Source organism: Hevea brasiliensis, chromosome 4 (genome assembly GCF_030052815.1).
Source record: "Hevea brasiliensis isolate MT/VB/25A 57/8 chromosome 4, ASM3005281v1, whole genome shotgun sequence".
Classification (NCBI taxonomy): Eukaryota; Viridiplantae; Streptophyta; class Magnoliopsida; order Malpighiales; family Euphorbiaceae; genus Hevea; species Hevea brasiliensis.
Genome location: NC_079496.1, coordinates 114,124,940 through 114,140,669, shown reverse-complemented (window position 1 = coordinate 114,140,669; position 15,730 = coordinate 114,124,940). Strand labels below are relative to the sequence as shown.

The window sequence follows — 15,730 nt, the reverse complement described above, 5'->3', positions numbered from 1 at the left end:
TGGTCTTACTTTACGCCCACTGCATTTAGTGGGCTAGGCTTAGAATTATTTAAAAAAGTTACAAACTCCAGTCCAGTCCAGTCCGCTATATTTGAATGGGAATATACACCCTAGTTTAGACGAGAAGTTCTCTTGCTATGCACCTTGCTTGGAAGAGAGAAGCACCCAAATGAGAGGATTTTCTCAATGAAAGTCTACCTTGGTGGAAAATCTGTTATGGATGTAGCTCTAAAGGAAAACGACCTGCTGATGATTTCCTTCTTGGTTGTGTTTGTGTTGAAAGGATCAAAATTAGACATTTTGGATTCTTGCTTGGAAAAGTAGGCTTCTTTCCTTACTGTTAGAACTGAAAAATACTCGGCCAAAGGAGAAAAGTACAAATCACAGAACAATCAAGCTACAAGCGGAGCTTGGGATCCATGTTCCATATAAAGCATGAATGGAGGCCAGAGTTTTTACTAGTCTCTCTTGATTGCTATGCATCTATTTGACAATTTATTTTTAACGCGCAAATTGAGAACAATTGTTGTGGAAAAATATATTAACTTAAATATATAAGTTATAGATTATTAAAAATTAATTTGAAGTTAAATTTTATATATTTTAATTATAATAACTCTAATAAATAACATTTAAAATATTATTTAAAAAAAAAACACAGGTTTGAATCACAATAATAACTCTAAGTTAACAATCGGTTATATCCATTTAGATTTGGTTTATCTCGTGAAAAATAATTTATATATTAACAATATTTTTTATAAAAATATTTTATGTTATTTAGTTATAAAATTAAATTAATAATATATATTTATATCATATATATATATATATAAAAGTATTTTTATATTTTAATAAAATTATAAAAGTATAAAAAATAAAAAATAAGGAAAAATAATTTTTTTAAATAAGTTAATTTTTCTTTTTTTTTTAAATATTTTTTATTAATTTATTTTTTAAGCACGCTAAATATTAGAAAATACAAAAAAAAATAATTTTTTTTTAAAACAAAGTGGAGCATAGTAAATAAATATAGAGTGCTTTTTAAAAGTATTTTCATATGCTGAGCACTAATTAATAATCAGAAAAAATATCACAAAAGTATCATATTTTTATTTTTTCTTACTAAAAAAAATCACGTGTTTTTGCACTTTTGGCAGTTGAGATTATATTATTTTTTAGTATTAGCATTTATGTACCTGTTTGGTTTAAATTATTTTTTTAAATAAAAATATGATTTTAGATATTATAAAAAAATAATTTAAAAAAATTATTTTATTTTTTTAATAATAATTTAAATAACAATGCTAAATAGATGTATGTGATAAAACAACTAACACAGTTAAAAACAATAATGTAGCACATGTTATTATTATTATTATTATTTTTTCCCCTTGGAGGTCTCAGTACGTAAGTTCACTAAATTAAAAATTTTAAAAAAGTAAAAAGTTATGGTTGAATTACTTTAATATCAACCCAAACATAACTTTCATTTTTGATGTGAAATTATGATCCGTCTAATATTATTATTGGAGTTGTTGTTGATAAAAATATATATTTTTAAATATATTAGTTAAAATATATTAAAAATTTTAAATTTAATAATTTTTGGTAATGAAAGTATTAAAATAATAAAATAATTTTTTTTTAACTTTTTTTTTCGTGAAAATTACTTTTCACTTTCGAACATGACACTTAGAATATTAAACTTAACTATTATGATTTCTTCTAATGTACTACCCGATTATATGTTAAAATAATTCACGTTTTTTCTTGAATCATATGTAAATAAAAAGAATTACTTTATAATATATTTCATTTCAATGTGCAAGTAGACGAATCTTATAAACGTCCATTACCGATAAATGTCAATAAAACAACTACCCTCATTATTTTAATTTGGAAGCAACCGATAATGTACTTACAAAAATTATTATATTCAATCTTAATTAATATTATCAAAATTTAAATATATCTTATATTTTATTAAAATTTATTATCAACTATTTGAATTCGTCCTAAATTTTATAATTATTGTCTAAAAGAACCTAAATCTGTATAATTTTATATATTTTAATTAATATTTTGTATAAAAATATTTTTTAATTAATAATTTATATTTTAAAATTTTAATAATTTCATAAAATATTTAAATTTAATTTTATATAAAATAAATAAATAAAATTTTATAAATATTATTATAAAAAATATGTATTTTATATTTAATTAAGTTTTTATATAAATGAATTCATAAAGAATATCTAGCATGTAAAACTTAAAATCGATATAAACCCTTTATAAGTATTATTTTTTAAATTTAAATTCAATTACATAAAATTTAAATTTATTTGATTAAAATTTAATTAAATTAAATAATTATAAAAATTTGAGCTATTATCGTCCCAAAACAGAGTTGCAAATTCAAATGCAAATATCCCTCCCTCTGCATCACTGCTAAACGAAAATGTTATGCGTCAAACGTGGTCTTATCAGAACAAATCAGGCATCATGTTCCATGGACGACAATCATCATAACACGCCAATCGTGAATCGGTGCCACCTTTCCAAAGCAACAATTACAGATGACAATCCAACGGCGTAGAAATCATATAGCAACAAAAATCGAGAGTCCGCGATTCACTGAAATGGGCCACCTTTTCACTCAAAGACGTGAGGACCAGCAACTCTGTCCAACACCTTTTTTTTTTTTTTTTAATCAGAGTCCAATGCCTTCTCAGCTGTTCCCTCTGAACGACTGTTTCAGTCTTTTTAACCACGCGCGAGTGATTCCATTTCCTTTTTACCCTTGCGCGTGGTTCACCCTTCAATTATTTGACCTTGCCAGTTACCACGCAAAGTCAAAAGGGCGGATCCAAACATCCGCCAATAATTTAATTATCTTAATTTAATTATTAATAATTATTTAATATTTTCAAAAATTATTATTAAATAAATAATTATATTTAATTTTTTTAAAAATAAAAATATTAAATAAATTAATATTATTAAAAATTTTCAATATAAATTAAAAGAAAATAATTTCTAATTATCCAATTTTTGGTGTCGAACAGTTTGTCCAACTTCAATTCCGGCGTAGAATGGACCGCGCGCAGGCTTATTCCAACATCGACCCGAACGTGCCATTTCCCTCACTCATTCGAAAAGGAGCATCATGGTCCCGCCACTTCCAGTCTTCCTCCGCTTCTAAGGTGCAAAACACGCGAGGTGCTCAATGGAGTTAAAGGAGCAAGCCATCCTCGAGAGGTGCGAGGTGTAAACCCGGGTGTTTCTTTTCAAAGTTTCAAAGGCATCATTTCTCCCATGTACTGCCACTGCCAGTTAAAAAAAAAAAACTTTTTAATAAAAAATAAAAATCCCAACCACCGTCTTCTCCATTACAGCTTCTCTCAGAAGCCCCTGCAATTCCCCCTTTCTCTGTTTATGTATTTATTCGTACATACATGTATATGTATATATGGCTTGGTTACTGTACGGCCGGCAGTATCCTGTTCTTTTGGAATTTGATATATAGAGGCTGAGACTATTTTCTAGAGAGAGAGAAAGAGAGAGAGAGGGAGATATTTTTGAATTGAAGATGAATGTGGCAGGGAGACAAATGTCGAGATCCAGTTCGACGGCGCATCACCACCGGCAGTATTCCGATAATTTCCTTGACAATGGCAGATGGCTTCAATCGGCTTCGCAGGTCTACAGTTTTTCTTTTGTACTGGTAGTTAGTTGCAGCTAATTTAAAGTAGCTTTTACATTTTTTTTCCCTTTCGCAGGACTTCGGATACGGCTCAAGGATGAACCGGAGCATGCTGTCAATGGACCCGTTGACGCCTCCGGTTTGTTCGCGGTCATCGAGTATGAGGAAGATTGGCGATGATTACGTGTCGCCGTGTGAGCTCAGCCCTGGCTTGCTCGATCTGCATTCTTTTGATACTGAGCTATTGCCTGAGGTAATAAATTCTTTTATTTTCGCTAATAAAATACTCGCACAGTTGATGATCGTTTTATCATGGCGCGATTGGAAGTTATATTTTGTTTGAAGAATTTTGGCTTTTGTTTTGGATGTTATTTGAACGCAGAATTATGATTTCATTGTGTAAAACGCTACAAAAGAAAATGCATGTTAAGTAGCCATTATCTGAAACTGAAATATGCGACGAAGTCACTGTAAGAAATGAATCACTAATTTCACCATCATTGTTGCAATGGGACCATAAACTTTCATCTTATATCTTTTGCGAAGAACAATTACGCTTAATGAATTTTATGGATGAATGGTTTTGTAAAATCTTTGAATTCTGTGCTTTCTGTGTGTCAGAATTACAGAGCTCTTCGTTGATGTAAATTTATTGGTTGCTCACAATTAATTATAGATTATTAGCTGGGGCATTTTGTGCAGCACTGGGGCAGTTATTTTGATTCCCATAGCCTGTAAATTCAGCGACAATATTTCAAGTCATCTCCCATAGCCTGTAAATTTAGCGACATTCAATATTTCAAGTCACCTGTGCAATTAAGAAGTAGAAAGAACCTAATTGAAGGATAATATATTGTATCTTTAAGCTTCGGTTTTTGTATTGATATTCATTATGTATGTCCTTGTAGGTGTCCGTTCCCAGCCTACATGAGGGATACTTGCATAATCAACCTGCTCGTGGTAAAAGTTTTGATGACTCCGAATCTTATCTTGCAGCCAGCAAACTGACAAGCACAGCCCGAAATTTGCCTGAGAATAACTTTCTTAAAAGTTTCTTAGGGGACAAAGAAAGAGCCAACAATGTTGCAAAGATCAAAGTCTTGGTATGTCTTGTTGAGGCTGTTCAGATGCTTCTCTTATTTGATACCATGTGGTAGAATCTGGTTTTTTACTCTCATTTTTTCTTCTGTGAATAGGGCTATTTTCTTAATCCTTTTTTATTAATAAAAATGCTGGTGTTTTATTTATTTATTTATTTATTTTTTATTTAGGTACGCAAGAGACCATTAAATAAGAAGGAAACATCAAAGAAAGAGGAAGATATCATTACCATAGAGCCAAATTCCAATGCTCTCACGGTTCATGAAACCAAACTTAAAGTGAGTCTGTGCCTAGGAACTGCAACTAAGTGCTTAACTTTTCCTTGTTTAAGGGATTAAATGTTTTTCTAGTTTTCTATCTTAAATTCTTAATCAGTTTGCTATCATGCTATGTAATATTTTGATTAATTGCTTCCAACCAAATTAATTATAACTGCAAGATTGTCTAAATTTCAATTTCTAATATAATGTTGGTATATGGGACCTTAAGTGCACTAGCAGTATCCTTTCTCTGCTTTGTTCAAAAATCTAATAGAGGAATGGGTTCGATTGAACTGGTTTTGGTTTAGGTTATTCTGGGCTGTGAATCATTTGAGTCTCTTTTTTTAGCAGATCTAGGTTGAGTTATTTTGAGTTGTGGATTGATTCAAATTATGCATCGAGTCACTACATTAAAATGATTTTAGATTAGTTTTGGATCAATATGCAGGTTATGTATCATTTTGGATTAAAATATTAATGTAATCAGAAAATTTTTTTTTTATTAATTTAATTTTCATGTTAGAATTGGATTGATCGGGTCAATCCAAACAAGCTTGCTTGGAATAGGATCATTTGAGATGTCAAGTAGACTCTTAATTGAATCTTGTGTTACTCAGGTTAGGATTGTTTCAAGTTTTGTGTGAAAAATTACTGGTTGCTTTTGATCGAATTGGTTAACGTGTTGGTTCAAAATTTGCCACCTCTACTAATCTACCAATTTTGCAGGTTGACCTAACAGAATATGTGGAGAAACATGAATTTGTTTTTGATGCTGTGCTGAATGAAGGTGTTTCAAATGATGAAGTGAGTATGCAACGAGAGTTAGTCCATAATATGAATGTTATTCAGTTGATTTCACCAGATTCTATTTTATCCCTGTAGGTGTACTCTGAGACTGTGGAGCCTATAGTTCCTCTAATTTTCCATAGAACAAAAGCAACCTGCTTTGCATATGGGCAAACAGGCAAGTGGTTTTGATGTCAATGATACTTCACTATTGGAAACTGACTACTATCCTATTAGGCATTATGATTTATTATTTTTTTTTTTTTGAAAAAAAAATGTGATTTTAGATGTCATTGGAAAAGTAGTTTGAAAAAATAATTTTGCTGCTTTGGAATTCCTATCATTAAAACATGTCAAATTTAGTTTATCGATTTTTAAAAGCCTCTTACTAATATATTTAAAGTGCTAGTTTCTCAACAACAATTCAAACAATAAAGCCAAACATATCCTAATTTCTCTAATTTTTAGCACTTAATTTTTCCAAAGTCATTCTCATACAGTTTCTGAAATGGGAACTGCACAATTTTTTATTCCGATGATGTGCTGGGTACCTGCAATGTTATTAGTTTTTATTTTGTTTTGACTACAACAGAACTCTCTTGACTATTTGGGTTGATGGTGCTCGGACAAAGTTTACATATTAAGCCTAATAACTTGTATATGGAAAATAGTTTTCGTGAAAATATTTTTCATGTTTAGTTGCAATGTTGAATAAATAATATGTATTTATGCCATACATGTATTAGTGTTCTCACATTTTTATATTAATAAAGTTAGAAAAAAAACTTATTCTTTTGAAAAGCGAAAGTCATTTTCCTTAAAAATAGTTTAGTATATTTATATTTTTGTTGACCTATTTTTTGAGTGTCTCAAATGCTAAAAAATGTGTAAATATTTTTAGTAAAATAAATGGAATTTAAGTGTGCATTATTCTTTCTTTGAAAAGGAAAGCTAAAATTGAAAACCATTTAGAAAAAAAGGAAAGGAAAAATTTGGGAAAGGATGTTAGAGACAAAACCAAAAGCTATCTTTATTTTTTCAGGTGGTTACTTGTTTTCTATCTGCTTTCTATCACTATGTTTGGTTATTAGATGTTATATTATCGTGAATAAGCTTGGTTCCGTCTGGTTTTTCTGTCAGGGAGTGGAAAGACTTATACCATGCAACCATTGCCTCTCAAAGCTTCCCAAGATATATTAAGACTAATGCACCACATGTACAGGAACCAGGGATTTCAATTGTTTGTCAGTTTCTTTGAGATATATGGAGGGAAGCTTTTTGATCTCCTCAATGATCGGAAGTATGTTAATTATGCTTATAGTTTTTGGGTAGATTAGAAATTATGTTGATTAATCTGAATGGAATTCCATTTTTGCAGAAAGCTTTGTATGAGGGAAGATGGGAAACAACAAGTGTGCATTGTGGGTTTGCAGGAATTCAGAGTATCAGATGTTGAGGCAATCAGGGAGTTCATTGAGAAAGGAAATGCCACTAGAAGCACTGGTACAACTGGTGCGAATGAGGAATCCTCCCGATCACATGCTATACTTCAGCTTGCCATCAAGAGATCAGTTGATGGTTCTGAATCAAAGCCTGCTCGACTTGTAGGAAAGTTGTCTTTCATAGATCTGGCTGGAAGTGAGCGCGGTGCAGATACTACTGATAATGACAAACAAACGAGGTGGGGATTGATTGGATTAGGTGGTTCCCCTCCCCTCTCTCTCTCCTTGAAACTCTCTGTGCTTATTGTGCTCCTTCAGACCTTCTGTGCTACATTGCATGTGACCCATGCAATGCTCATAAATGATCTAATCTTTTCTCTGTGTATTTTACGTTTGGTCATCATTAAATACTGATGTCTCAAAATGTTTTAGCATTTAAGAGAGCAAGTAATTGCTTTTACATCTTTACAGAATGGAAGGTGCTGAAATTAACAAGAGCTTACTGGCTTTGAAAGAATGCATTAGAGCTCTTGACAGTGACCAGGGTCACATTCCCTTCAGAGGGAGTAAGCTGACTGAAGTTCTTAGAGATTCGTTCGTTGGTGACTCACGCACTGTTATGATATCATGTATTTCACCAAGCTCAGGATCATGTGAACACACTCTTAATACACTAAGATATGCTGATAGGTATTCTTCTTTGTAAAAAAAGTAGATGTCAGGAAGAAACTGATAGTTTTGCTTGAAAATCTCTGATGGATATTTATATTTCAGGGTGAAGAGTCTTTCAAAAGGGAACAACTCCAAACGGGATCCACTGTCTTCTTCAAACCTTAGAGACTCAACTGCATTGCCTTTGACATCAGCTTTGCCTAATGAAGCAACCTTTGATGATAACATAGCTGATGTTCCCAATGGAAAGAACATGTTTGCATGGGCTAAACCAACAGAAAGGGAAACATCTCCGACGTTTAATTTGGATCGTGTTCCAAGTGGCAGGGCAGAGGGACATGCAGCTGCATCCGTGTATTCAGATTATTACAAGTCCCAGACAGGTGGTCAAAACGGCATTGCTGAGGATGATTTTGATTACACAAAGGAAGCTTTTGAACAAGAAAAACCATTATGGATGAACAATAATAAAGCAGAAAGCTATGAAATTTCAGCTTTGGAGGATAAGCGAAGAAATGATGCTCCAATGAAAAGGAGAGATGTCCCACACTTTTTGGCAAATAATTCTCACTCAGATGATAATCATCTGAATGCCCTGTTGAAGGTAATCACATATTCACATTCTAGATATCTTCTAATTGGTTCTCTGGAAGGTTATTCAGGTGCTGATAAAATTTTGCTATGGTTTCTTTAGGAAGAAGAAGATCTTGTATCTGCCCACCGTAAACAAGTGGAGGAGACAATTGATATTGTTAGGGAGGTTAGTGAACCTATTTTCAGTCTGCTACATTTTTCTGTCATAATTGTCCTAATTTGATATTAATGCTCAATACAGGAGATGAACTTGCTAGTTGAAGCTGATCAACCAGGCAATCAGCTGGATGATTATATCTCCAAGTTAAATGCGATTCTTGCACAGAAGGCTGCAGGAATTCTACAACTGCAGACTCGTCTGGCTCAATTTCAGAGGCATCTGAATGAACATAATGTTTTGGTATCTTCATATGGTAATTGATCAGATCTTGGAGAGTGCAAATGAATGCAGTTACTTATGAGTGCAAATATTGGGAGGCAGGTGAAGTGATGACTCCATTTCTTCATTGATGGTGGTTTCTGCATTGTAACCACACGTGGTTACAGAGAAATAATGCTTTTTTGGGGACAGTGGTTAGCGGCGGAGCCTTGTCTGTTTGCCTATTATTATTATTATTATTATTGTATAATCAGTAACTATTCTGACTTGAGTTAAAAGAAACCTGATAATTATGCCTGTGCTCACTGGCTTCTTTTTGTAACATGTGTGGCACTGTAATATATTTTTGGTAAAAATATCTTGTTTGGTTTGTTGTTTTATAGCATTAATGATGTTGATAGCTGGCATCTACGCTAATTTACTAAAATCTGGGCTCCAAAGCATTGTTTTTTCTGCAGTGGGATGAATAGTATTGCAGAACAGGATATTCTTTATTATGCCCCTTGCCTTGCCATGCCATTACCTTAATGTCTATTTGTGGGTTTTTTTGGTCTTTTTTGCTTCACTTGTCAGGAGAGAAAAAAGTATGCAATCTCTAAAAGATATGCGTTCAGTGATATGAGATATAAGTAGATTTTTGCTCGACAAAAATGCGATCCTGGTGACCCTTTGTTGCTGGTTATAATCTATTGATAGTGAAAACTTAGTCTGGGAATTGAAATATAAATGCTGTTAATTGCTATTTTGGTTGTTTTTTTGGTGGTTTTTTCATGTGTACCATGAATCAGTAGTGATGGCTTAATTTGCCCGACTCTTATGTTGGATCGGTGCTCATCATGAATGAATAATATAGTAGCTGCATTTCTCAACTTCTTGGTATGTGCTAATGGAGATGGTAGAGTTGCTTCATGTGGGTCATCTGGATCTTTAATCTGGAAGACATGTTTTTGGTTCTACTCAACTTGTAAGTAACATGTACTTTCTGTCATTGTTGTTATTTTTGGTTTTTGTCCAGATTTGCATTATCCATGTTCTACTAAACTGTTTTAATTGCCTGACTCATACTCTGATTGTTAACCATTTTCTGATCATGTTTGTATCTATAGGCTGGTTATTCTGATTATATACTCTTACTTATCATGTTATGAATTCTACTCCAACTAGGAAAACCATAATTTCCATTGAAACACTGATGGATGGATATTAGAAAAAAAATGTAACAAGGAAATGTGGGTTCGAATTTTTCATTGACACGCTTGATATAAGCAACACACACAGGGAAGTCAAAATACTTAAAAAAGTAAAATATGATCACCATTTGTCTCCTTTCATATGTAGCTTTTAGATTTCATTATCTACTTAGCAGCCCAGGCGATGTGGTCTGCTGGTAGGAAGTGACAAACTGGAACAGCCCCAGGCTTAACCTTAAGAACTTGGAAAGCCAAGTGCCTTGGATTCCATTTTGATGTATCAGAGTGGCAAACAGCAACAGCCTTGACTTTGGTTCCATCAATTCCAACCAGTGGAACCATGTAAGCCATGACAGTATGCGTTTCATGGCAGTAGAATATGGGGTACACATAGTTTTGGACATGACATGCTACTATCTTGCCTCCTATCTTCTTCACTTCTTGGCTGATCTGAAATTCCGGCGGCTGTGTGCCATCTTTATCAATCTGTGTTACCAAAACTTGAATGTTCTTTCGAAGCTTTGTAGTGCTAAAATCTACCATTGCTTCCAATGATGTCGCACAATACTTGGACTCACCCTGTAATGCCGGCTTCTCACGCTCTTCTATTGTTTTCTTCATTATTTCAGCTTTTGTTGAATAACGCTTGATAAAAAATTTGTGCAAGATTTCGGAGTAGTTGTTTGAGGAGAATGTTATCATGTTGGCAACTTGGCGAGGTAAAAACTTGGTCTTAGTTGCTCTTCTGGCGAAATAGAGGTTGATTTTTGTGCCAGGATGCAGGTCTTTGTCTAAGAAGATGAAAGTTGCATTTCGATTGATTCTTAGTTCATCCTTGGAGGCACCATAATCATACGAGAATGGACTTGTTTCTGTGATAAATGGTGGCTTGAGATCCACAGATGCTCCATGACCCACATCTATGACTATGCCGCCAACTTGTACCGTGACAGCATGATCTTTGAAACTCATGTCGATGGGTCGTTTATTCCTGATTCCATCACTAGTATCACTCATCTGCACTGTTAGTCGAGGTGAAATCAGATTTAGTTAGAATCCTTAAGAAAATTAGCAGATCATAGCTATGCACCACTTTGTTGTCAAAATATTAGAAGCGGTTGGGAAAGATAGTGATGACGGTAAAGGACCAGGAAAGTTTTGAGAGTTATACATGGCCAATTTCTTGAAAGAGCTCTAAAGGCTAAGATGATCTTGAAAATTATATCAGGCTGAAATTAGAACATAGATGAGGATGAGAAGATCTGAGGTAAGAGATGCACCAGATGGCAAAAGATCGCGGAGAGCTTTAGGCATGGGAGTGGTAGGCAGCACAGATTGCCAGTAGACCTCTTGGGGTGGAACCGCATGACTCATAGCAAGATGAAGCTGCAAAGAGAGCGATGATTGATTTAATTTTTAATAATCAACCAGCAACTAGAATTAAGATTTAAAGAAACAACTGTAAATTTTAGTACTCTATACTCACTGAGGTTAAGAAAAGAACCATGCCAAAACGAAACTCCATTTGAAGGATGAAGAAAGAGCAGTTTAGTGCAGAAATGAAGAGAGAGACCAAGGGATACATTTGCACAGAAAGAGTTCAGAATACAACACGTATATATAGAGGCTTTGGGACGAAAGAAAGCTATAATGATTGTGTAAGTGAACTATCAACTCGTACATAATGAAACTGAATCAACAGAATTAAGTGGTGACAAAGCAAAACAAGAGTTTAATGATCTTTTTCTTGATAAAAAATAGTTTGTGTGATGGCAAACATAATAGACTTGTCATGGATCATATTGGAAGTGTAATGGTCATGTTATGGTACAGTTATGCTCCGCATCATCATTATTTATGAGTAGACTATGATCCGATAAAATCAGAAATTACTTTGGGATTATGTGAAGGACCATATGCCATTTATTAGGTTTTGTATGGAAATTCTTATATTTTTTAAAAATATAATATTTAATTTTTTTATTTTTAATATGTTAAATTATATTCCCTTAGTCAACCTTTCCATTAGTGAACAAATTTTTATCCAGTCAAATTATTATTTAATCCATATATTTTAGTGAAACTAATTAGTTAATTCTTATATTTTATAAAATATTATTATTTAGTCTCTTTATTTTAGTAAAATTAATTAGTTGGTCCTTATATTATAAAAAAATATTCTTATATAAAAAATATAAATTTTATCACATGAAGAATAAATTCAAACTTAATATTTTTTAAAATTATTCAAGTATTTTCATTTAATTACCTGAACATTATTTTTATGTTTTTTTTATATTGGGAACAATACTCAATAAAGTATTACTTAATATACATTTTTAAATAATCAATGTGATAATTCAATAATATTAATTCCCAATAAAGAAAATAAAAAAACTAATACTAAGGGAATTGAATGAAATTATATTTGAACAGTTAAAATATATATATAAATTCATATATAGTTTTTACATAACAAAATTTTTATTTTTTTATTTAAAAATATGGTTTTTTAAAATAAGGGATCAATTAATTATTTTTGTTAAAATAGTGTAATTAAATAATAATATTTTTAAAAATATAGAAATTAATTTTCACTAAAATAAAATTAAATAATACTTTAATTAATATTTTTTAATAAAAAATTTAATCGAGTGATTAAATAATTTATTAAAAATAAAATATAAAATTTAAATAATATATTTTTTAAAGTATAAAAATTAAATAATTAATGTCGTTAGAATAAATAGACTAAATATTTTTTTTTTCCTAAAAATTTGATTAAGTGGGTCTAGCTGAATCTAGCCCAAAAAAGCATTACCCCCCGGTGGCTCATCTGCCAAACCAGCGCCACTTTCATTCTCCGAAACGGCTCAACTCCTACATTATCATGGAAATTATCCTCTTTATCTCATGGTTCAACACTCCTTAAAATTTTTATTTAAAAAAAAAAATCCTTAAAATTAAGCTTTCCATTTTTTTTATATATAATATATAGTATAGACTTTATCTTTTCAAAATTAAAAAGAGAATATAAAGAGGTGCTATTTTAATTTTTGTTCCCTTATTATTATTATTATTATTATTATCATTAGAAACATTCTTAAATTAAATTTTCATGCACGAATGCATTTAAAATTATTATTCTTGAATTCTCTTTTAACAAAAATAAAATTTGATTAATAACAAAGAACTTCTATCCTTACTAGCTAATCTTATTAAGTTGCTTTTACTCAATTATTAAATTGCTAGTTGAACATCTAATTATTTTCTCAATTACTTTGTTTACCGTTAAGATTGCCTGTGATTTCTATCCAAAAGAAAAGGTCAAAAAAAAAAAAAGAAAAGAAAAACAATATAATGAATTAGGACAAGAAGCTTACAATTTGTCAAACAAAATGAATATTACATTAGGTGAGTCGAAGGTTTTTGTTGCACAAACGAATTGGTTACATGTCATTCTGCAACACAAATGTGGAAAAATACACACATATATCAGTTCATTTCTGAGTTGAATCCAGCTAAAGTAATAGAAAAATCAAATTAATGAATAATAATAATAATAATCAAATAGAATAAAAGTTGAGATTAAATCGAATTGAAAATTTTCAGTTTTGTTTGATTTATCTATTTGAATTTATTTTATTAAGTTTATGTATTTTTTTTTTATTTTTTCAAGTTTATTATAAATTTTATAAATTGCATATTGCATTAAATAAAAACTCATAAAACAAAAAAAAAAGTCATAAATCGAAAATTGGATTAGTTTGATTTTTAAAAAATATTAATTAAATTAAACTAATTGAAAATTATATTAAAAATTTTAATTAAAATAATTTAATTTAGTTTAAAATTTTAATTATAATCGATTTTTCTCACCCAATGTGCCCTAAATCCTATTCGACAATATATCCCCATGTCGCGTGTCACGGGATAATTTTTTTCAACCCAAAAACTGCACCCCGTGTGGCACTTGCGCTCACCAAAACAAGTCAGCCTCACTCCTTGGTCCCTAGGATCCCACGGCTACCAAGTTTACCACAAACTCACGGCAACCAATCCCAACCTCAAAGGATCACAATGAACCTCACGGCAACACGGTTTACCACCAAACCCAAGTCACCCAAGTTCACGGCAATAACTCCCTCAAACACCAAGTGTACCAAGCCAAGCTCACGGTAATAACTCCCAACACCAAGAGGTCCACACGGCACAACTCCACACCCAAGAGTCCCGCAAGTCACCCTAACTCAAAGAACCTCACGGCTAACAAGTCACCCAAAGCTCAACAATGATACTCTCGGCAATAATACCTTCAAACACCAAGTGAACCCCACGGCTACCACAAAGGAACCTCATGTCCACAAGGTGAAATGCCAACCTTAAACACAAGGCTCACGGCTACAACAAATCTTCAAAGTGTCCCACGGCAACAACAACCCACACTTGGATTACAAAGGCCAAAACTCTCACCAAGAGCACCACAAGCTCACGCAAGCAACAAGTAAACTCAACAAGTATTCAAACGGCAACAAGGGTCCAACAATCACGCAAGGCAATACACCATCACAATGCGCATCATTACTCAAGCACCAACACAAGGCAAGCCAAAGATTCACGCAAGGTAAAGCAACCCAACAATGCACCTCAAATAATCAACAAGTAACCAAGCATCCGAAGTAACAAGCAAGTAAGCTTACCTCACGGCAATGACAAGCTACAAGTGACCATTCACGCACAAGAGTCCCACGCAAGGCAATAAGAACCACACGGCAACATCAATCCATGCGCAATATACAAGCCACAAAGCCAACAACCATGCATAATAAACAACCATACACAATCACAAGCTCAAAGAAAGGTAGAAGACAGGAGATACGAAGTAGGGGGATCTACTTCTTTTATTGCTTTACAACCCAAGCTTTACAATTGCATAAAGAGAAAAACACTCTCAAAGCTTCCTCCCGCAACTCACTCTTCACTCACACTCTCTATCTCTATGAACAAGGGAAAACAAATCCCTTATGTACATAAGCCGGCTGCTCCCATGATGGTCCTCGTGTGGCCATAATTAAAACATGAATAAAATACATAGGGGAAGGACAAGAGGAACCGGCAAGTGTTGACACCTCAACCTGCCATGACATGTCAAGTGGGCAATGGGAGGGAAAAGTTGGCGCCATGCATTTGTCCCAATTGGAAAGTGGGCTGGCCACTTTCTCATACGCCCCACTTGGGCTGTTGGCCATGTGTGCGCCCCACATGGGCTGGTCATCACAAATGCGCCCTCATGGGCTGGTTCTCATTCACGTTGCATGAATTGCTCAACTCCCATGCACGTAATTTTGGCCACCCAACTCCCATTTGCCGTAATGCTTCCTTGCCACCTAGCGATTCCCATGCAACTATCCACTTGTCAAGGCCATGCTGCGCCCCAATTCTCATTTGGTCCCATGGTTTTCACATGGTGCGCTCCACCTTGCAAGACCCATGTGATGGCCACTCTTGGTCCCTTTGGATTTTCATAGTGCGCCCACTAATTCAAAGTCCCATGTGCATGTATTCTCCATGCATGTGATGTCCATATGCGCCACTAG

At 33.0% G+C, this 15,730-nt stretch overlaps 2 protein-coding genes across 2 annotated transcripts; one reads left to right on the top strand and one right to left on the bottom strand.

The window, feature by feature from the left end:
- The first annotated feature begins 3,150 nt into the window (after window positions 1–3,150).
- On the top strand, window positions 3,151–9,312 carry LOC110672478 (kinesin-like protein KIN-13B). The gene is made up of 12 exons (XM_021835270.2): window positions 3,151–3,706; window positions 3,786–3,962; window positions 4,618–4,812; window positions 4,981–5,088; window positions 5,797–5,874; window positions 5,953–6,034; window positions 6,997–7,156; window positions 7,235–7,537; window positions 7,770–7,988; window positions 8,073–8,574; window positions 8,665–8,730; window positions 8,806–9,312. The coding sequence occupies exons 1-12, from the start codon at window positions 3,596–3,598 to the stop codon at window positions 8,983–8,985; spliced, it is 2,181 nt and encodes a 726-aa protein (XP_021690962.2). The 5' UTR covers window positions 3,151–3,595; the 3' UTR covers window positions 8,986–9,312.
- Window positions 9,313–10,080: 768 nt separating this feature from the next.
- LOC110672480 (BURP domain protein RD22-like) lies at window positions 10,081–15,382 on the bottom strand. The gene is made up of 5 exons (XM_058146369.1): window positions 15,269–15,382; window positions 14,607–14,779; window positions 14,412–14,514; window positions 11,376–11,519; window positions 10,081–11,150 (listed from the first exon to the last, which is right to left on the bottom strand). The coding sequence occupies exons 1-5, from the start codon at window positions 15,380–15,382 to the stop codon at window positions 10,299–10,301; spliced, it is 1,386 nt and encodes a 461-aa protein (XP_058002352.1). The 3' UTR covers window positions 10,081–10,298.
- Window positions 15,383–15,730: the final 348 nt, after the last annotated feature.